The sequence below is a fragment of the Triturus cristatus genome, chromosome 7, assembly GCF_964204655.1.
Source record: "Triturus cristatus chromosome 7, aTriCri1.1, whole genome shotgun sequence".
In the NCBI taxonomy this organism is placed as follows: Eukaryota; Metazoa; Chordata; class Amphibia; order Caudata; family Salamandridae; genus Triturus; species Triturus cristatus.
The window spans coordinates 1,350,985,399-1,351,007,707 of NC_140590.1; the positions used below are offsets into that span (position 1 = coordinate 1,350,985,399).

Genomic DNA, 22,309 nt, shown 5'->3' on the forward strand with positions numbered 1-22,309 from the left:
TGTATTTTTAGACCCCTCTTCAAGCATAACTGGCAAGGACTAAATAGGCATGTTTTTTTTTATTTTATTTTTTACTGAAGGTCTGGTAGTCCGATGCAAAATGTTCCATTTGTACCTCTTCCTCCTCTTTTTTTTTTTTTTTTTTTTTTTTTTTTTTTTTTTTTTAGAGCTGCTTTAAACTGCTGGTGTGATAGATTTTGATATACAAGGATGACACACCTTTTAGCTCCAAGGCATTAAGAGCGTCCGACCAGGCAATTGGGAGACTCGGACTGTTTTCGGGTATGGTTACTAGCCAGTTTTGAACCTTCCTTTGCGGTGTCCCATATGCCATTGTCGGAATACATTTAGCATTAACTATTTTCAGCAATGGTTCAATAGTGTGCTGTTATGTGCTCTTGAAGATGGTTTGGAAGGCGAATTTTAGTGAGGAACATTTTGGTTTCAATTAAGATGGTATCATCCAGCCAGCACCCCAAAGATTTATTTTTGTTTGAAATGGTCAGGCGATGGTTGGTTAGTTGCCATGCAGTAATGTCCAGTATATTTCAGGGTTTCATTTAGTCAGGATCTTCTGTATGCCTGCAACATTCCATGATCCATTTTCTTTTTTCCTTACTAATTCCAAAGGTTCCTCCACCTCATGACCACTGTATAGGTGATCAGTGTTTGCCACATTCATATTAGTCCCCTGAATGTTGCCCACCTTGTGCTCCCTTATTAATTTCTTTTGCTTGTAATTTAGTCTTGTGGCTGATCTCATCCAGTTTGCCCTTTGGGGAGCACTGCATTTGGGTGAGGAATCTTAATTTTTGTACCATTTAGTCAATGTTGGCTTCCGTGCTTTTGCAAATGCCGATTTGGATAGCCAATATTTAACCCTGATGCAGGTGCTATAATCTGCGTTCCATATGGCAGCACATCCGGCACTACCTTCCACCTGTATTTTCTATTGGGATGTGATAAGTACTCTGACCATCTAATACCTTCTTGTTCATCATTGATGTTGCATGCTATGCCAAGAATACATCTGTAAGTATCAGAATAGAAATGAGAGGGACCCCTTTAACCAACTAGGGGAATAGGGTACTACTATCTGGTAGAAATAGAATTCCCGTGGTGCAATGTAGAAGAAATCTTTATAGTATAAAGAAACTAAATTGTTATATTCGAATGCACAATCATAAGCCCATGTGATAGAATATGTCCAATTAGTGTAAATCATACCACTTTAAAATTTAGTAGAGACATCATATTTTATTAAAAAAGCAATTAAAAACAAACATAGACAGTCTATGGTCATATCACAAATGCATCTATTGCTAAAACATAAAAATATCATATAAGCTTAATACAAACCCTACTACATTCAGAAATACAGCTTATACACAGTATTAAACGGAAAGAATTTTTTTTTTGACACAAAATAACCACAGCAGCTACGCCTGGCTTCTAAAATTGCCACAAACTTAAAACAGTGAGACAGAGACAGACAGTATAATTTGTCATTAGATAACACATCCGTGTATAAGATTTCAAAAAAGCTTTTCCTACATACAATATATTCGTTCGGTATCTACAAGAAAAGCTGTTCCCACAGATTGTGTTGTAATGCAGCGTCGACGCGTTTCGATTGTTTAGTCTAATAGTCCATCTTTTTCAAGACACAAAAATCGTCTCTCTTATTATGGGTACTGATTGGTTGCCGTTGTGATAAACTCCTGTTGACAAATGTATCAATATGGCAAAGTTATATTAATGGCAAACAATGATTATTAAATACCATCTCCATTGTATGTTTAAAATAATTCTCCTATACATATGATCATAATTCAGTTTTGCATAATTTTTAATTCAATTATTTCATTCTATCTAAAGCAATGCCATATGTATTGACATGGAGATAATGTCTATATACATATTACACTTTCTCCCTATTACATCCTATCAAATGGGCTGATCATGATGGAGGGACTCATATTATTGTTGGTATTAGATTTACAGGACAAGTGTTGAAAATAAGGGATTAACTTCTAACATTACTTGATCTCCTCAAGTTCGAACTTGAGGAGATCAAGTAATGTTAGATATTAAATAACACAGATGTGTTATCTAATGACAAAAAAAATCTCTGTCTCTGTTTCTCTGTTTTAAGTTTGTGGCAGTTATGAAAGGCAGGCGTAGCTTATTTTGTGTCAAAAAAAAATTCTTTCCGTTTAATACTGTGTATAAGCTGTATTTCTGAATGTAGTAGGGTTTGTATTAAGCTTATATGAAATTTTTATGTATCTGAAAGAAACACGTTAGTTAGATTCCTCACCTTAGAATATCCCCAGGCGTCAGGCTGGATCCGGAAAGATTTTTCGTCAGCAATACCCCTTGCGAGTCGCTAAGCGTCTGCGGCTCTGCGTCTGTAGTCGGCGTCGAGCGCCGGAATGACGTCGTCGGAGTACTTAGACGCCGCCCTCGCGCGCTGACGTCAGATCTTCTTTTTTCCGCGCCAGACAGCGCCGATCCGAGAAGAGCTTACCCCGTAGTCAATTTTTGACTAACATTTTTTGACTCTTTTTGGTCTTTGTCGACTTGACTCTGGTGCCGGTAGGATGCCTGGATTTAAGGCCTGTGACGCCTGTAATCGCCTGATGTCGGTGACGGATCACCATCGCCGGTGCCTTTACTGCCTGGGGGCCGACCACGATGCGGAGTCGTGCCCCGACTGTCAGGCCTTGACCTCGAAGGCTAGACGGGAGAGGTCCGTAAGCTTCTCGAGCTTCGGCACTCGGCTCCGCGCCGCTCACGGTCCCGGTCCAGAAGGAGGTCCAAGGACCGGTCGCGGAGCCGCAGTCATCATCCTCGCTCGTCGGGCTCGAAGTCTTCAGGTAAGTCGAAGCAATCCAAGAAGTCCAAAAGGCGACGCCGCAGGTCCCCGAGAGATCCAGGCCTGGATCTCTGTCGGCGCCGGTCAACCTCATGACGCCTCCTCCGCCGGCGCCGACACCGGTTCCACCTCCGGCGCCGTCTCTGGACGACGCCGTTCCCCGGTTTAGTCCCTGTCCGGACCCGACGCCGGCACGGCGCCGCCCGGCGCCGCAACAGACGCCGATGGATGAAGGTTTCATCTACCGTACGGCTCCGATCGCTCCTCCTGTCTATCAGGAATTGCATGACGGGGGCGACTGGGAGGGGTCTGAGGACCCTATGGCCCTCCAGGGTCAACTTACACAGGACTGGGCAGACGAACTGGGGGATGCCAGTGGTCTGGACACTTCGCCGGACACTGACTTCATCTCTCCTCCGACTGTGGCTTCAGAGGAAGGTGCAGCTTTTTCCGTGGTGCTGCGCAAGGCGGCCGAAGCCCTGGGGCTCGAGTTGCCTGCTGTGGCCGTGAGGACTAATATCCTCACAGAGGTGCTTCAACCGACAGCAAGCTCCACAGAGCCTCTGCTGCAGTTCAATGAGGCCCTCGTCGACGTTCTGCAGGGCACTTGGTCCAAGCCCTCCACAGTTCCCCCTGTGGATCGGAACGTGGCCCGGCGCCACCGCCCTGCTCCGGGCGACCCCAGTTTCCTGTCCCAACACCCTACCCCCGAGAGCCTGGTTATCCAGGCCTCCACTTCCCAATCCTCCTTCCCGTCCGCTCCTCCGGATCGGGAATCCAAGAGGCTGGAACAGTTCGGCAAGAAACTGTTCTCGTCCCTGAGTTTGGGCCTGTGGTCTTTGAACACCGCTTGCCTCTTGGACCGTTTCTCCCAGCCTGTGGGATGCGGTGGAGGACTTGCTGCCGCTGTGTCCGGTGGAGGCCCGGACACATCTCTCCCAGGCTCTTGCTGACGGGTGAGATGCAGCGCGACATGCCATACGGTGTGGACTTGACACCACGGACTCGCTGGGTAGGGCGATTTCCACCACGGTGGCGCTCCGGCGCCACGCTTGGCTGAGGTCCACGTCTTTTTCGGGGGATGTCCAGAGTACCCTCATGGATATGCCCTTTGATGGCGCTCGCCTTTTTGGTGAGAAGGCGGATAGTGCGCTGCTTGTTTTAAGGACTCCCGGGCTACGGCCACGTCCTTGGGTCTCTCGGCCCCACGGCCGCACGCTTCCGACTTTCGCCCCTTTCGTGGCCAAGGAAGGGGCACCTCCTCACGTCCGCCTAGCCAAGGGCCGCAGAACCAACCTGCACGCGGTCGCGGACGTGGGTTCCGCCGTGGCGGTTCTATAGGACAACACGCCGGTCGGTCCACATCCACCCCGGCAGCATCCGCCTCAAAGCCTTCCTAGTCCGAGCTTTCAGGCCCATTCCATGCCAGTGGGCGGCAGAGTTCGCCATCACCTCCTCCACTGGCGCTCCATCACTTCGGACAGGTGGGTGCTGCAAATCGTCCGAAGGGGCTACTCCCTCCCCTTCGAGACGACCCCTCCAGCCATGCCACCGTATATCGGAGGATCACTTGAATCTTCTGCGGGAGGAAGTTACCGCCCTCTTGGCCAAAGAGGCCATCGAGCGCGTTTCTGGTCCTTAAGTAGGCCGTGGTTGCTATTCCCACTACTTTCTGGTTCCCAAGAAGGGCAAAGGGGGCCTATGCCCTATCTTGGACCTCGGGAGCGTCAACACCTTCCTCCGGAAGGAACGGTTCAAGATGCTAACTTTAGCTCAGGTTCTGGCTGCCCTCGACCCTGGAGACTGGATGGCAGCGTTGGACTTGCAGGACGCCTATTTTCACATCCTGGTCCTGCCGGCCCACCGGCGTTACATGCGGTTCACGGTGGGTCAGGAGCACTTTCAGTTCACCGTGCTCCCCTTCGGCCTCACCAGTGCCCCTCGGGTGTTCACGAAAGTGATGGCGGTGGTCGCAGCTCATCTGTGCAGATCAGGGGTTCCAGTCTTCCCCTATCTCTACGACTGGCTGTTGAAGGCGGGCTCGCCCCAGCAAGTCTTCTCCCACCTCCAGACTACGGCCGACCTCCTGCATTTGCTGGGGTTCTCCATCAACGTGCCGAAGTCTCACCTGAGTCCCTCCCAGAAGCTCCTCTTCATCGGAGCGGTTCTCGATTCGGCGCAGTTCCGGGCTTATCCTCCGGAACAGCGGGTCCGGGATATTCAGGCCCTGATTCCCATCTTTCGGCCTCTATCCTGGGTTTCGGTCAGGTTGGGGCTGCGGCTTCTGGGGCTGATGGCCTCCTGCATCCTGTTGGTGCATTACGCCAGGTGGCGCATGCGGGCTCTGCAGTGGGACCTGAAGTTTCAGTGGGCCCAGCATCGAGGCAACCTGTCCGACCATGTCTTGATCTCGGAGGGCACTGCGAAACAGTTGCAGTGGTGGCTCACGGACCGCGATTGGGTCAGCGGAAGATGCCTCTCCCTACCCCAACCGGAGCACGTAGTAGTGACGGACGCGTCCCTCCTGGGATGGGGGGGCCATATGGAAGAGGCGGAGATCAGAGGACTCTGGTCTCCGGCCGAGTCTCACCTCCATATCAACCTTTTGGAGCTGAGAGCGATCCGGCTTGCACTGAAAGCCTTCCTTCCCTCTGTCCGGGGAAGTGTCGTGCAGGTGTTCACGGACAACACCACCGCCATGTGGTATTGCAACAAACAGGGCGGGGTGGGGTCGTGGACCCTTTGTCAGGAGGCTCTGCGCCTCTGGACCTGGCTGGAACACCAGGGCATCACCCTGGTGGTTCAACATCTGGCGGGCTCTCTGAACGCCAGAGCGGACGAACTCAGCCGCCGGTGCATGATGGATCACGAATGGCGTCTGAACTCCGACGTGGCGTAAGGTCTCTTTCTGCAGTGGGGAGAGCCTTGGTTAGATCTATTCGCCACCGCAGAGAACACGCAATGTCAGCAGTTCTGCGCGTTGGCATTTCCAAGGCAGCACTCGCTCGGCGACGCTTTTCGTCGCGAGTGGAGTTGCGGTCTGTTGTACGCCTTTCCGCCTATACCACTTCTGCCCAGAGTGCTGAAGAAGATCAGGTGCGACCGGGCCTAAGTTAGCTTAGTGGCGCCGGATTGGACACGAAGGTTCTGGTATCCCGAGCTACTCAGTATGTCAATCGATCCTCCGATACGACTGCCTCTTCAGGAGGACCTTCTGTTGCAGCAGCAGGGTACGGTCCTCCACCTGAACCTGTCCAGCCTCCACCTCCATGCGTGGAGATTCGAGCGGCGGCAGTTGATGCCATTTGACTTGCCTCCTGAAGTCTGTGATGTCATTCTGGCAGCCAGGCGTCCCTCCACAAAGACTGTATACGCCTGCCGGTGGAACAAATTTGTTGCATGGTGCACAGCAAAGGCTGTGGATCCTCTTTCCGACCCTCTTTCTGAGGTTCTACTCTTTCTTCTTTCTTTGGCCCAGCAGGGCTCTGCTCTGGGCACCTTGAAAGGTTATCTTGCTGCAATCTCTGCTTTCTTACGGCTTCCTGATCAGCCTTCTCTCTTCAAGTCCCCTGTTGTTTCACGTTTTCTCAAAGGCATTACTCACATGTTCCCTCCTGTCCCCTTCGTAATGCCTCAGTGGGACTTGAATCTTGTTCTGACCTTTCTGATGTGCGCTCCTTTTGAGCCTCTTCACAATTGTCCCATTGGTCTTCTGACCCTGAAGACTGCTTTCCTGGTAGCTATCACCTCGGCTAGACAGGTGAGTGAGCTCCAGGCTCTGTCATCTAAGCCTCCCTTTATTTCTGTTCATCCGGACAAGGTTGTCCTCCGGCCTCGTCCTTCTTTTCTACCGAAAGTGGTGACTCCATTTCATCTCGGGCAATCTGTCACGTTGCCCACCTTCTTTCCGCCTCCGCATCCTTCAAAAGAGGAAGAGAGGCTCCACCGTCTGGACCCAAAACTGGTGCTGTCCTTTTATTTGTACCGCACCAAACAGTTCCGGGTGGACGACCAACTTTTTGTTGGATACGTAGGAGCTAAGAAGGGGAAAGCGGTACTCAAACGGACCATCTCGCGGTGGGTCGTGTTGTGTATTAAAATGTGTTACTCCTTGGCAAAAAAGGACCCTCCTGTTGGTTTGAGAGCCCATTCCACCCAGGCCACAGCGGCTACTACTGCCCTGGGCCGGGGAGTTCCCTTGCGGGACATCTGTCAGGCGGCGACGTGGGCTTCACTGCACACGTTTGCCAAGCACTATTGCCTGGACAGCCAAGTCCGTAGAGACTGCTTCTTTGGCCGTTCTGTTCTCCAGGACTTTCTGGTGTGATCTTGGTTCGCAGACCCAGCACCGGGGTTGGTATTGCTGGGGTATCTATTCTAAGGTGAAGAATCTAACTAACGTGTTTCTTTCAGATGAACAAGTTACTTACCTTCGGTAACGATGTATCTGTAAGAAACATTAGTTAGTTAGATTCCTCACCGACCCACCCATCCTCCCCGTTCTGCGAACTGACATCTAGGGTTAAGGTTATCCTTTTCAGGGCCCTAGATTTTTTTGTCACCAGTGTATGTCTCTTGCATGGCTCTGCGTTCCTGGCGCGGAAAGCTATGTACAAGAACTGACGTCAGCGCGCGATGGCGGCGTCTAAGTACTCCGTCATTCCGGCGCACGACGCCATCGACGGACGCGGAGCCGCAGACGACGCGTAGCGACGCGCAAGGGGTATTGCTGACGAAAAATCTTTCCGGATCCAGCCTGACGCCTGGGGATATTCTAAGGTGAGGAATCTAACTAATGTTTCTTACAGATGCATCGTTACCGAAGGTAAGTAACTTGTTCTTTAGCAATAGATGCATTTGTGATATGACCATAGACTGTCTGTTTGTTTTTAATTGCTTTTTTAATAAAATATGATGTCTCTACGAAATTTTAAAGTGGTAGGATTTACACTAATTGGACATATTCTATCACATGGGCTTATGATTGTGCATTCGAATATAACAATTTAGTTTCTTTATACTATAAAGGTTTCTTCTACATTGCACCACGGGAATTCTATTTCTACCATGTCTTGTCTTTGAGAAGAACACCTGGCACATGACGGATCAAATCTTTCGAACGCATCACAACTCTGAGAGTACCAAACTTCATTCAGTTATTCAATAAGTTTCTTAGAATGCATAATGGTAAAATATATTCAGCTAGTTAAATAAGTTTTGGGGTTTACTATCCATTTGAATTCAGTTAGAACGTGTTCGTCGATCTTGATTCTTCTCATAGACTTCTGATGCATAAAGTCCTTTGTAACTGAAACGTTGGAGGTTCGCGAAGGGGACTTAAGCCAAGCATGGCACTTGATGTAAATCTTATTTATGAATCAGAATTCAATGTTTTTTAAGAATCTGAATGTATGCAGTACTTTTAACGCAGTGCTTTACTTTAACTAAATTTAATCGTTTTGGTACAGCACATTTACTTTTCCTGTCTCCTCCCACAGTCGTAGAGATCTGGAAATTGAGAGGCCGGCGTTTGGTATTGAAGATAACATAACGAAAACACTCCAGTAAGTAAACCCAGTAAATGCGTTTCTATTTAAAAACAATTTAGTAGTCTCTCCTACAGCAACAATATGGTATGGCACTTGTGCCACTCAGTGTTTCTGTTCGTTCAAATGATTTGTAAATGATAGTACTTTATACGATGTTAAGTCGAAATTGTTTGAGGCCTTAGACACGTGGGGAACACATCTTTTCTCCTTACCAAACTAGTTAACTACGTCTTTGGGCTGATTTCTCTCCAGTGCTGTAAACTTAACCTGTTACCCAATGGTGTGGTAAAGAGTTGGCGGCTCCGTTTGAGTGAATGCACGTTGGCCCTTTCTCTTTGATGGCCATCCTTCTACTGCCTCGCCACAGAGTCATGTTGGACAGGCAGTTGGTTCAACCACTACACAGGACTTCATATGAAGTAAACTGGACAATTGCGGGGATCCATGTCTTTTTTTATACTAAAAATATCAAAGTATACACTGTGTGTGATTCCACTTTGTTGGTGGGGGCACCTCATATATGATTAAAACCATTTCTCATGGTTGTAGGATGAAAAGTAATGACTCATCCATCCACTATTTCCTAGCCAACATGTTTTGGCCTTCTTTGCCTCTGCGGGTCATCTACCTTCATCAGGGCTTCAATTGATTTAGTATCCCTGTCTAAATCACATTTATCCGTGCATCACACTAAGGAATACATATACATTTATATTACCTGCTTGGTTTTTCTTGGAACCTGCAGAAACCTAAAACCATTCTCAAATGCACTACTTGAGAAACAATGTGAAAGCACCATTGTTTCGTGGACATGGCAAAAGCACAACTAAGGACTTGTAATCTAAGTGGTACAGTGCATGGTCCTAGTTATAACAGTGTAGTACAGTAATCCTGTTCATGTGTTCCCACTCAATCATAAGTTTCACTTACCCTCATATTGATTTATTTATGTGTCTGGGACATGAAGAGGAGTCTCCACCCTGTAGTCACACACTTTTTGCTGTGGCATGAAAAGAAATGTCCATTTGTCTGAGATGTCAGGTTTTAACAGAGGACTGACTGGTTCTTGATTTTTGATTAGTCGTACAACATAAATTTGGACTGTGCTTCTGGGTATTAATCAATTCTCCTGAAACTCACTTAATTACTTCTGTGTCTAGTAGCAATGTGTGCTCAGCGAGTACTATATATTTCTCTAAGACTCACAAACATACAAGACAAGCTCACATGCAAGTTGTTGCGTATACGTTCCAGTATTCGTAAGCCATGGTGATCACTTTAATTGTCACTTTTTTAAGGGAAACACATGCAATAGCAATCAGTGATGTCGATGATAGTGATGATTAGCATTCCAGCCGCAAAAACTTTAGCATCTTTGTTGGAAATGGCCCTTTTTGCATGGTTTTCCCAAAACTTTTTGCTTCTTCCTCCTATTTTTTCCTGACCTGTGTGTGTTGGTTTTAGGACTCTGGGCACTTTACTACTGCTAATCCGCGCTAAAATGCATATGCTCCCTGTAAATTGTGTTATGGATTGGTCTTTCCATGATTGGATATTTGATTTACTTGTTAGTCCCTAGTAAAGTGCACAGTGTGTGCCAGGGCCTGTAGATCAAATGCTACTAGTGGGCCTGCAGCACTGATTGTGCCACCCACGTGAGTAGCCCTGAAAAGGTAACTCGGACCTGCCATTGCAGAGTCTGCGCGCAGTTTGTAACTGCCATATCGACTTGGCCAGTGCACACATTTGCCAGTCCCTAACCTTCCCTTTTCTTACATGTCAGGCACCCTTAAGGTAGGCACAGGGTACCCCTGTGGGCAGGGTGCAGTGTATGTGAAAGGTAGGACATGCTCTGGTGTGTGTGGCATGTCCTGATAGTGAATTGCGGCCAATTTAGTTTTTCACTATTGCAAGGCTACCTTTTCCCTATAGGACACAATGGGGAGTTTGTTTATAACATCTTATAAACATAACTGGCCCGGGGAATTAGGTAGGGAAATAGTTTAGTATGCCCTAACTCAGAATCTAAAGATGCATCTTTTAGTGAAGGTGATTTTTACTTTCTGTGTTTGAAAACACCAATTTTAGAAAGTAGGTTTTTTCCTGCTCAGCCATCCCGTGTGCCTCTGTTGGAATGTGGATTGCCTGTCTGGGTTTTTAATGACAGAAGGCTGGGGAGCAGGAGTGGCTCCAGATAGTCTAGTTGGGTCAGTAAAGAGCTGAATAGACCTGGAATGCAATTGGGGAAGGGGGAGGAGATTTCCTTGCACCTCAAAGGGCCTGGTCTGCCTCTGACAATGCCGTCTCCACCTCCTGCCAGGAAGTCACACCAGAGAAGGCAAAACTGGTTCTGATTGGGCACAGACACTCTATGCCTACGATCAAGGGATTTCGGGAAATAAATAGTGAGGCCCAGGCCCCCTGAACATAGAACTCTTTTGGATCAAGAAGACTGCCAAGAAAAGCTGGAGAAGCTGTGAGGAGGAACTACCACTTTGCATGTGTGCTTTGCTGTGTTGGCCTGCAGTGGCTGTTTCTGTCTTGGGCAGTGAAATGACACTGAACTTTCTGCAATCTACTTTTGTGAGTTTCTCCAAGGGCTTGAGGTAGAGCTTGCCCCCATGCTCAAGAAGTCTCAGGAGCAGCAAAGACTACAAGCTCTTCTGCCCTCAGCACTGGGAACTGTGTGTTTTGTGCTCAGCACTGGGGACTGTGTGTTTTGTGGTGCAACAGAGGAAAAAGCCACACAACGTCATATACGATGCCGCTGCCGACTCTAGTTCTTAAGGCACCGCAGAGGACACCGCCGCACCGCGACCCTGGTTACACCGACGATGCCTGCTGATGCCGCCACCGAGCCGCTGCTCGCACCGCCACCTGTGGGCACCACATTCCGCACCGCCACGCTTCACAACGATGCCTTGGTATCCCCCACGATGCCACTCCACGCCAAAATATACGCCACTGCTTGCACCGTGGTTCAAGGGCACCACTCGTAAAGTTACACAACGCACCGCCCTCATCCTGCACCGCAGCCTTGGCCTACTATCGTCTCCAGTTCGTCAGCTGACGACAGAGCTTCATCCACAACGACGCCGCTGCTTGCACCGTGTCCTGCCAGCACTGCGACGAGCACTGCCTTCACCTCGCACTGCAACCCTGGTCTCACCGACGACACCATCTGACGCCACCACCGAGCCGCTGCTCGCACCGCGACCTGAGGGCTCCGCACCGCTTCACTTTGCACCGCAGCACCAGACGCCTGCCGACGCCAGCGCTCCTGACTTCAACAGAGGGGAGTTCGACCTGCAAAGCTTGTGACTTAAAGGGCCCCAACGACTCCTGCACCGACCTTCGGAACCGAAGCCTGCGGATGCTGTGCTTTCGGAAGCTCAACGAGAGGTCTCCGACGCCCTGCATTTCCAAAAGGTACTGTTTGCGGGTCTTCCCGACACCGTAGCTGGTACCATATCTATTGTGGGAGGTACAGGTTAAGTTAGATTGTACAGCTGTTACCCTTGGTGTACCTTTGTTGTGATTTGAAGCTCAGTATTAAAATTTCCATTTCCAAAAGTCAAAACGATTTGTATTGCCACTGCTTGTGTTAATGCATGACATACATGAAAGTGACCCCTCCCAAAATATGTGAGCCGGGTTTATTTCACTGTTTTAGCTACCTGTAATGTACCTGTTCTTGTATGTATGTAAGAACTGTGTAATGTCCCGCCTGCTTCTGTGACCTGCCCTGAAGTTTGTTTATTTAAAAGATTTGCAACTCCAGTGAGGTTCACACATTTAACTATTCATCATCATCATTTCTTTTATTTTGGCTTTGTGAAAACCATTCAAGCCATAATACATACAGAAAATGCAGATATTACAATATAACAAGTGTTGAAAATACAAATATCATGATATAACCACAAGTATAACAAGCATTGGCATAGCCAATAGGTCTCGCCTTTGGGGCCTTATAAGTGTTTAGCCATGCAACAATTGCATAACTAAATACTTATAATGTCCCAAAAGCGAGACCTATTGGCTATGCCAAGCGGCCGTGAAAGTGAAAGTGATCGCGATCAAACATCAAAGCGGCCGCGAAAGTGAAAGTAATTGCGGTCAAGCGTGGCGCCCGCGCACATGCACTGTAGCCCTAGGCTGGCCTGGTAGCACTTTTTGGAGCCCTCTCAATAAGTCTCGCCAGACCAGCGCATGCGCTGGGTCAGGCGAGACCTAAAAAGGACAAATACAATTTAAAGATAAAAAAATAGAAAGCCCTGCCAACACAGGTGATTAGTTTAAAAAGTCCTATAAAAGAAAAAGTGAAGGATGCATATTACTAGTCCTATTCGGAATAAAAGTTCATCCTTTAACAATCCGCTTTGTTTTAACATGCCATATGGATGATAAGAATTTTGAAATTTAGAACACAATTGGAAGACTAGTATTGGATCTGCATATTCACATTAGTTAGTGGCTGTCCCTCAATCCCAACAATTGTATATAAGGGTTTGATCCAACAGACACAATATTTTGTATAAGTAGGACGAAAAATAAAATGGGTTCAAGAGACTCCTCCACTGCACATCCCACAGGGCTAGTGTTTGAACTAATGGCACAATGTTTGCAAGTACTGGTAAAAGCTAATACAGGTAGTCCCAAACCTAAATGTGGTGTAAAGTGCACATGCATAAGGATTGAGAATCCGATCTAAATGAGAATTGTATTCAAAGGTGGATTTGTAGGAGAAAAACAAGTCTGTCAAACTTTCCACTGGTGTGCTTTGAGTTTTCCCCCAGGACAAAATTTTAGTAGGCCACTTTGTGTTTCTTTGGCATTGTGGCAACTCTATGGAGTGGGACCAAAAGTCACCTAAACCAAGCTTGAAAAGCCAGCTCTTTATGTGCCCACCAAGGGACTTTATCAGCACAAGAAGGCATTGAAGCCAATCCCCATATGCTTCTAATTTTTCTGTTGCCCATACCCTTAGCCAATACGGTAAAGGTCTCAATGTTGCAATATCTGAAATAGATCTCATATTTCGATCCATACGAATGGGCAATGATGGAGTACTGGTGGGTAATCTTAAACTATTTGAGGAAAGTATTCTTACAATTTCAAATGAGTTTAGTGTACATTGTCCCCACATTTCTTCCTGCCCCATATAGTGCATCCCCACATGCTTGACTTCTGTAGATTTCAATTAGAGGGGCTATCTGGAAAGTAGTGGCTGTATGTGTAAATCTGATGATGGCCCCTGCACCCTGTTTTAACCAAAGGGTACTTTTTAAACTCTGAGCTGGCCATTTGTGGGAGTCGTCCAGACTCACTCCCAAATAAAACTCAAACCTTTTCAAGGGACTCTCCATCCAGCATTTTAATTCTTCTACTTTTTTTTTTTTTAAATCTCCAAAGAGCTTGTACTTTGTTTTATTCTTATTAATTTCCAGACACAATCCCTACAAAAGAGTGTAAACTTCTCTAAGAGGTTTGATAGTCCTGTGGATGTATTTAATATCAACAAAGTATCATCTGCGAATACTAGGCATGAAGTCTTGCTATCTTTAATCTTTGGGCAATCATTCTCACAATCAAACATGTAGAGGAGGCACTCATTAATATACAAGAGGAAGAGCGTAGGTGCCAATACACAACCTTGGCATACAACTCAACTTGGGTATTTCATCAGTTAGCTCACCCTCCGTACCCCACCTTACTCTTGCAAAGTTGTCCACATGGAGTTGCCTTATAATCTTCAAGAGCTCTGACGGTACCCCCAAACCTGGCCAAAATTTCCCAAAATTTGGACCTGGGAACAAGGTCAAATGCAGATCTAAGATCTACGAAGGCTACAAATCTTCCTTCTTCTAAATCTACTGTCTTCCATTTAATGGCCAAAAAGTGCATAATTTGTTCAACTGTACTTATTTTGTTACGAAATCCCGCTTGCAAATTAGAGAGAATCTCTGTATGTTCCATCCAATCTCGTAGCCTATTCAATATTGTAGTACAAAATATTTTTTGCATGTTATCAATTAAGCTTATGGGCCTGTAATTGCCAGGTGTTTTTCGGTCCCCCTTTTTTATAAATTGGTAAAATAATTTCACCTTTCCAAGAGCTTGGGGATCTGTCCTCCTAACAAGATGGTGTTCAACTCAGCGGTTAAATAGAGGCCCATATCAGAGGTTCACTCCTGTAGAGATCAATAGGTATGATATCCAAGTCGGGCCTTCACTGATTTCTATTTTAAAATGGCATTAATAGTTTCCTTAAGGGGAAATTCCATAAGACATACCTCCTCCACAGAAAGAACTGAAACTCAAAGACATCCATTTCCGTTTGGGGGGGGTGTTAGACCTGTCAGCCCTTTGGGTGGTCCCTCCTCATCATTATTTATTTTGTCCCACTTTTGCCTCAAACCCTGTTATAATTTTTCCTTTTTGGGAACCACCAGACTTTTTAGTGTTGATGCAGGGTCAGGGAGCCATTTTCCCTACCCCTGGAACTTCTGTCTGAGGGCCTGAGACACAAAATGGTGGCCATCCATTGTCACCTGTGACATCACCAGGACCCACTGGAGGTTTCTAGAACCTTCTGTAACATTCTAGAACCCTGTGACAGTGGGAGGCAGTTTAGAATGTTGGGAGGCCATCTCAGAGCGGCAGTTGGCATCTGACTGGAGAAGAGAGAGGACAGAGATAGAGGGAGGTCGGAGTAAGGCAGCAGAGGTGGAAACCAGTGCTTGGAGTGGGGTCCAGAAACCCACCCTTGGTGCTAGTCTCTACTGACCAAGCCCAACCTAGAGCCCTGTGTGGGATCAAGACCAGAAGAACCATCTTAAAGAACTGAATATTTGGAACAGGCCTTGAAGAGGAAGAACAGCAAGTTCCTGACCTGTTCAGTGGTGTCCTCCTGGAGTCCTGACGTCGAGAAGCCTGGAGACCTGGGGCCTGAGGTAGAGAAGCGGCGCTGACAGAAAGCAGACGTCGTACCCGGAGCCGCCAGAGGTCGAGTAAGGGCGCCGACGGAGATCGTGGAGAGGCGCCGGAGGTCGAGTGGAGATTCACCCGAGGTCGAGTGAGGGCGCCGACGGAGGTTGTGGAGAGGCGCCGGAGGTCGGGAGTGGAGATCGCACTCCGGAGACACCCGGAAGCGGGGAGGTCGTGTCCCTGCGACGCCGGAAGGCGACATCGAGACGAGGCCGCCCAGCGACATCGAGTCGAGACCGCCCAGCGTCGTCGAGACCGCCCAGCGTCATCGAGTCGAGACCGCCCAGCGACATCGAGTCGAGACCGCCCAGCGACATCGAGACGAGGCCGCCCAGCGACATCGAGTCGAGACCGCCCAGCGTCGTCGAGACCGCCCAGCGTCATCGAGTCGAGACCGCCCAGCGTCATCGAGTCGAGACCGCCCAGCGTCATCGAGTCGAGACCGCCCAGCGACATCGAGACGAGGCCGCCCAGCGACATCGAGCCGGAGCCGCCTCACGACATCGACACGGCGCCGAGCGGAGCCGATCATCGTGAAAAGGGCAGTAAGTGGTAGAGGGGGCGTCTGAGGCCCCGTGGAGCCCTAAACGACCATTCTAGGGGCTAGAGGGGTGTTAGAACCAGCCTGGGAGTGCCAGGGGTGAACTAAGACTGGTGCAGTGACATCTGTGAGGGTCTGTGTAGTTTGGAGGGCCAGATCTTTAGGTTACCCTGGTTCTGCCTCAGCTTAGGCCCCAGCCTTGACCAATCTAGGTGGGACACCCCCATGCCATCCAAATGACCACAAGCTGTGTATGGGCAAAGTAAGACCAAGTTACCTCATGAAAGTGATCTGATCTATACTGTCATTGATTGCTTTTCCTTATTTATTGAGGGTGCTTTATTTATTGTCTTCCACTAATTTATTCCTGCACTGTATTTATTGTCTGACTGTATTTATTTGCCGTCTGTATTTATTGCACATCTATTTATTCTTTGCTTAATGTGGACCTGAATCTATTTATTGAAATTCCAAAGTAACATTGTTTGTTTGACCTGCTCTTTTAAAAGAAAATCCTATTGTATTTATGTGATGAAACCTGCAACTAAGAGAAAATAAGATAAAGACATATATATTTTCAACTTGACTTGCATAATTTTTACGGTGTAGTGTCGTTTTTGGAACGGATGAACGCATGGTTATTGTGAGGGTGTGACGTACGCTTAACACGGTGCCTGACCCCCAACCGCTCGAGCCAAGCTACCACTGTGCTGGGAACCTGGTGACTGCTAACCCGGTTGCCCGGTTTCCAACAGGGGGTTTATCCTCATATAGGATTTGAAAGTGGGAGAACCATTCACCAGGGGGAATATGACATTCTGGCCTTGCTTTATCAGTACGCTCGAGCTAGGAGACCAGTTTCCAGAAATGCCTGCTGTTTTTGGCTCTCACCATCACTAAGAGGTTGGCCCAAACTGCTTCCTCCCAATGTGCTTCACTGACTTTTATAACACTCATACTCTCGCCTGATCAAAATAATTAGGCCTCTATCCTTTTCCTTTAGAGCATTGAGGAGGGAAATCTTTGCACTTTTGCAACCATCATTAAACCAGTCATTTGACCTTAAAATTTGGCAGCCTTTCCATGCCTTGCAGTGCTTTAACGATAGAGCACCAAGTCTATTATAAAACTTATTGTGGGCCTTCACTATCCGATCTGGGCTTTAGTCATCTTGAAGTACAATAAGTTCTACAATCAATGGAGAATATATTTTGGCTACTAGACCCTCGGATTTTATGGAAGGCCTCCCATTTGAGAATACATCCATTGCTAAATACCTCCATCGGATTAGTCACAAGGTGATTTAGAGAAGAACTATTTTCTCAGTCATTCACGTTATCCCAAAATAACAAAATAGGGAAGTGATTGTTGTCTTTGAGGTTACTCACAGTCAAGTCAGCTATATTGTGCCATATTTTCAGGTCCAATAATATATAATCTAAATGGCTATTATAGGACTCTTGTAAAGGTGGATTTATGATCAAAGTCCGAGGGAAATCTCCCATTCCGAGGCCTTAGGCCAAAAGTAACCATAAAATCAATAACTTGAAATGCAGCTACACTCATCCTTGAGGTTTTTCGGGTTGAATACGGAGATGGTATCCCCCAAGCAATATCCTGATTTCTTGTAATCTTTAGAAAGGGGAGCATAAGGTTTCAAGCAAGTGTTCATATCACCTCCTATAACTCCTCGATGGGTTGATGGTAAGGTAGCTAAAAACTCAATGTAGTCGACGTTTTCAATTTTTGTGAGAAGGTTGTAGATCTGTTATAAATGTTTACTACTACATATGGTTTCCGTTCTCAAGGGTCAAGCACAAGACAAAAAGATCTGGGTTATCAATATGCAATTGTTTCATGTGCCATCCTAAGGACCTTTTTACCCAGATAGAGTCCCCCTGCTGCTCTGCCTGCTGCGGCAGGGTTTGCACGAACACAGTGACTTGTAGCCTTGTTTGTAGATATTAGATATTGCCCAGGTTTCCTTGAACAGTCAAAGATCCAAGTGTTTTCAATAGAAGATCCCCATTACACATCATCTAACTTGGCCCTTCCCCGCTATGTTCCAGGAGATTGAAAAAGTGGAGTTAATGGCAAGCCAGGGAACAGCATTTGATGCAAAAAAAGCTAAAGATGCAGTTGGTCAGGCTGCTTGTTGTCAAGACCGGCGTGGTGTTGTCCTCTGGGATGCATACCACCTTGGTGTTGTCAGTAGCTTCTGCGTGTTCCATGGAGTTACAGGAGAAAGGGAAAGAACAGTATGTACAACTGTCCTTGTGAGTCGTGGGGTTAATCGAAGACCGGCATGTATCTACACTGGCTGGACACAGCTCTTAATAGGTCTGATGAAATCGCTATTCTTTCTGCTTTGAAACGGGCAGGGTCCCCGGCCCCTGGTCCCATTCGGGTGCAGATGGGCGAGCCTTTGGCCAGGAATATTTGGTCAGCAGTGTCTGGCCATGGTCTTAAGCCTGGTTCCGACTTGGACAGTAGTGAAGGAGGAAGATCTCCTAATGAGTGGTGAACAAAGTGCAGATTTTAGACCTCAGACAGCTTTGCCCCAGCCTCATTTTAAAAGCATCAAATAAACATCAAGGGAAACTGTTGCATGGGTACATGGGGCTCACAGATCTGGTTACTGATAATTGTTTGCTTTATACACATAGAACCAGATGATGGTACAGACTGTGATCTAAAGGGGACCTGGAACTGTATTAGCACAAAATGATTAACAACTTTAGATCGTATTTAATCAGTGTAATGTAGCAGAGTTTACTAGTGTAAAATGTTGCTGCACCTTCTTTAGGCATTCCTTGCCTAAATAAATTAATTTCTTTGCAATAATTAACTACCTTTAGTACCTTAGCACTGTATTGAACAATCTTCACATTTAAATTACATATGCAAATTCTTACAGTTGAATGAGGAAAATGGGATCTATTGAAGCATAGTCTAGTCCACCAGCTGCAATGATAAAACGGCTATTGCACATGTCACTGATTTTTAGGTCTCGCCTACGCACCGTGAAAGTGCTGCCTTGGAGTGACCTCTTCGAATCACTGAGGGCTTTTGTGGAAACTCGTGCATGTTCTGCACTGTTTCCAATGAGCCCTAGGCATGTACGGCGTTTACCTTGTGGGAGCGAGCAGCGGCTCTATTTGTTTGCAATTATCGCGCCTGCCGCTGCTCACTCCCGCAAGGTAAATGCTGTACATGGACTTCCGGCCGCGCTCCACTTATTTAACTATGGAGCTGTGCGTAAGATTTTTGCTGTACTCACAAGGGTTATTGTTTCAAAAGAAGTGCTTGGTGCCATCATAACTTTCAGGGCAATATCTACTGTCCATCATTCTCTTTAGGATGATGCACACTACACTGCCATTTTTTTTCACATCTATATCTGGGTAGTGTTAATAACGTACATGCCCGGGCAAGCGCTTTTTGACTGCCACATACCCTCCTGCCTTCCCTCACCAGGCCGCTCCTCTCTAATCCCCAGCTGTCCCCTCTCCAGTGTCAGCCAGCCCTGCGCCATCTGCAGACCCCCACCATATTGCTCCAGGACTACAGACTGCGTTACCTTCAACCGCTATGAAGAAGGCATCGCAGCAGAACCTTTCAGCTCCTGACGCCCCCTCCATACAGCTAGTCACTCCCGCATTGCTTACCATTACGCTATACTTCAGCACGATGTCCTGCAGCGTGTCCCCGGAGCTCACGGGGTGCTCGGTGGACCTCTCAGCCCAGGGGGCCGCCGTCATGCTGGCCATGCCGACGTAGGAGCGTGTTTTGGTGCGTGCCAGGCTCAAGGACAGTTCGGCCTCGGATTCAGACTCTGAGCCAGAGCGCGGGTAGACGGGTAGGCCCAGTCGGCCTCCCGCCGCCCTCAGTGCCTGGGGAGACTCTGCCATGTTCAGAAGGGAAGGCGCCGTGTCTCAGGCTGACACAGAGGGCCGCAGTGCTTCCCGAGCGCACTGGCTGCGGCAGTGAGAGCAGACGGTGGAGTGTCTTGTGCATCCCAGCAGCAGCAGGGAACACTGTAACGGTGGGAACCAGAGGCTGTGCGCGGAGTCAGAGCAGCAATTTGACACCAGGGCTCTAATGGAGAATGCCAGGGGGCAAAGTGGGGTCGCGGCATCAGGGATTGAGACGGTAGTCTACACCCTGGAACCCACAGGAGAGACACACCACAGTCTGGAAAGGATACTGCAGCCTTATGGGAGGATAAACCGCCTGCTTCAAGTTCTTCAGCTTCGTGAGAGACACTAACAGCCTTCTGAAGGACGCACACTGTTTGCTGCTCCAAGCATGCAGAATAAATAAAACGAAGTAAAATTGTACACTATTGCACCATAAGGACATTTTGGCAGATAGAAGAAGCACAACAAAAACCACACCAACTATGAAAATACAATGCGCACATGTAGCACAAATTAAATACACCATGTATAACAAGCATTTGAAATGCAATAGGTCTCGAATTTGCGAGAGTTTAAGCTATTGGCTTTGTAAATGACAATGCCTTTTATTTTTATTTTAAAAACCAACACATAAATAAAAGGCATTGCCATTTACAATGCAAATAGCTCAAACTCTCACAACTGCGAGACCTATTGCATTGCAAATGCTTGTTATTTTTTACTTTATTTTGGACAATCTATAAAAGCCAATAAACAATGTGTGCACAATATTAGAAACATGTCAATACTCAGTCAGTTCCTCAGCCATTACAATACACCTGTCTAGTTACAGATCATAATTGCAGACAATTTTCTAAGCATGGTAGTTCTGTCAGCTTTTTCAGCTTTTACATTTCACAAGTTAAATTGCAGGTGTCATAAAGCTTATAAGTCTGGGCTTGTGTAACTGAAAGCAGTTGGGCAGCACATAAATGACAGATATTGGTTATTACAATGGAAGTCCATAAATAAGTCCTCTTATACCTTTAATTCAACACCAAGCTTACATTCAGAAATTATCCATTATGTGATCTCTGATCAATGATCCATCAAGCCAACATCTGTGGTCTGGCTAACGAGGTCTGTTATTAAACTGGTCATGTCTCTGGCTATAGATCATCAGAAATTTCTTTCACCCCCTCAAAGGCTATCAAAACAGATGCCCAATCATCTGCGATTGGTTGGTCCCTCAGACCGCTCCTTTCTTAGTCCCTCAGAGCAGATTCTTCCACTAGTGCCCAACATTTGACCTCCCTCTTCCACCTGCACTGGGGAGGACCTCCGGGCCACCTCCAGTGCATGGCAAGAGTCCACCTAGAGAGAACCACGACCAAACCCAGAAATCTAGCCATGGCTCCCTTCGCCCTTAAGATGGGAGAGGGCCACAGAAGGCACACCTCCAACCTTAGGAGCTCAGTTTGGACTAATGTGCGCTCCAGCTCTGATGTCACTCCTTCCAAAATTGAATTATTCCAGGAAATGACCAAGTCATTTGTATAAATGCTGTGTCAAGTTTGTTGTATGTGGGGCACCGTGCCCTGTATTGTATTCAGTTTGTGGCGTGAGGTATGTCTTATGAAGAGAATTAAACTGTGTATAGCGGAATTTAGTCATTTGTGACATTTTATGGACATGGGCCAGTACTCTGGACCATTTGTTGTCACGTAGGTCTTGACCCATCCCAGCTTTCAACTTCTTTTGGACTGGTGACATCCATCTGAGTCTGGAGTAAGGCCGACTTATAAAGCCAGTAAGTTAACTTGTGGCCGCCCCAAAATGTAATTACAATTTGCAGCACCTCGTATGTCGGTGGTTCAGCCTGTCACACCTACCACAGCATATGCATTCCCCTGGTCACAGACTCATATGTCAGGAAATGTGAGGCAGGCAAACTGGCACCCGCAATGAGCACCTCAAGTGATCTGTCTGCCCTCATCAAAACAGTCTCCAACCAGAAGTACATCTGCAGATCCATGCAGTTAATCTTTGTGCTGTAAGGAATTATCCTTGTAAAGTGGGGAGGCCCATCAGTAGTCTCACAGGGAGTACCCCACATGCTTAGTAAATTTCCTCTAGAAGGGCTATCCGTAATAATTTAGGGAGTGGACCCAAGGAGATGCTCGCTCCCAATAAAAGGGCTACCAATGCCTCTTCCTTTTGTGGTCTTTCGCAACAGCCAATTTCTTTCTGATAGAGTCCAGCTAGCCATCTGACCAACCTCTGTACTTGGTCCATAGTATGATATACTTCGATATCTGGGACACCTAGGCCACCCTCTTTGGTTGTGTGTTGAAGGATACGCAAGAAGGTCTTAAACCTGTTGCCATCCCATTTTACTTCAGGTGTCGTGGTATCCAGAGTTAGCAACCAGGCTCTAGGTACCCAGAGCGGA

The 22,309-nt window shown here is 47.2% G+C and overlaps 1 protein-coding gene across 3 annotated transcripts in view; it reads left to right on the forward strand.

Annotated features, from left to right (window-relative positions):
• Window positions 1–22,309, forward strand: part of NDRG3 (NDRG family member 3) — a 589,772-nt gene that overhangs the window by 372,093 nt on the left and 195,370 nt on the right. For all 3 annotated transcript variants that reach the window (XM_085619018.1, XM_085619019.1, XM_085619020.1), the window contains exon 11: window positions 8,377–8,442. In XM_085619018.1, coding sequence (XP_085475144.1) covers window positions 8,377–8,442 — 66 coding nt within the window. The remainder of the gene's footprint in view (window positions 1–8,376; window positions 8,443–22,309) is intronic.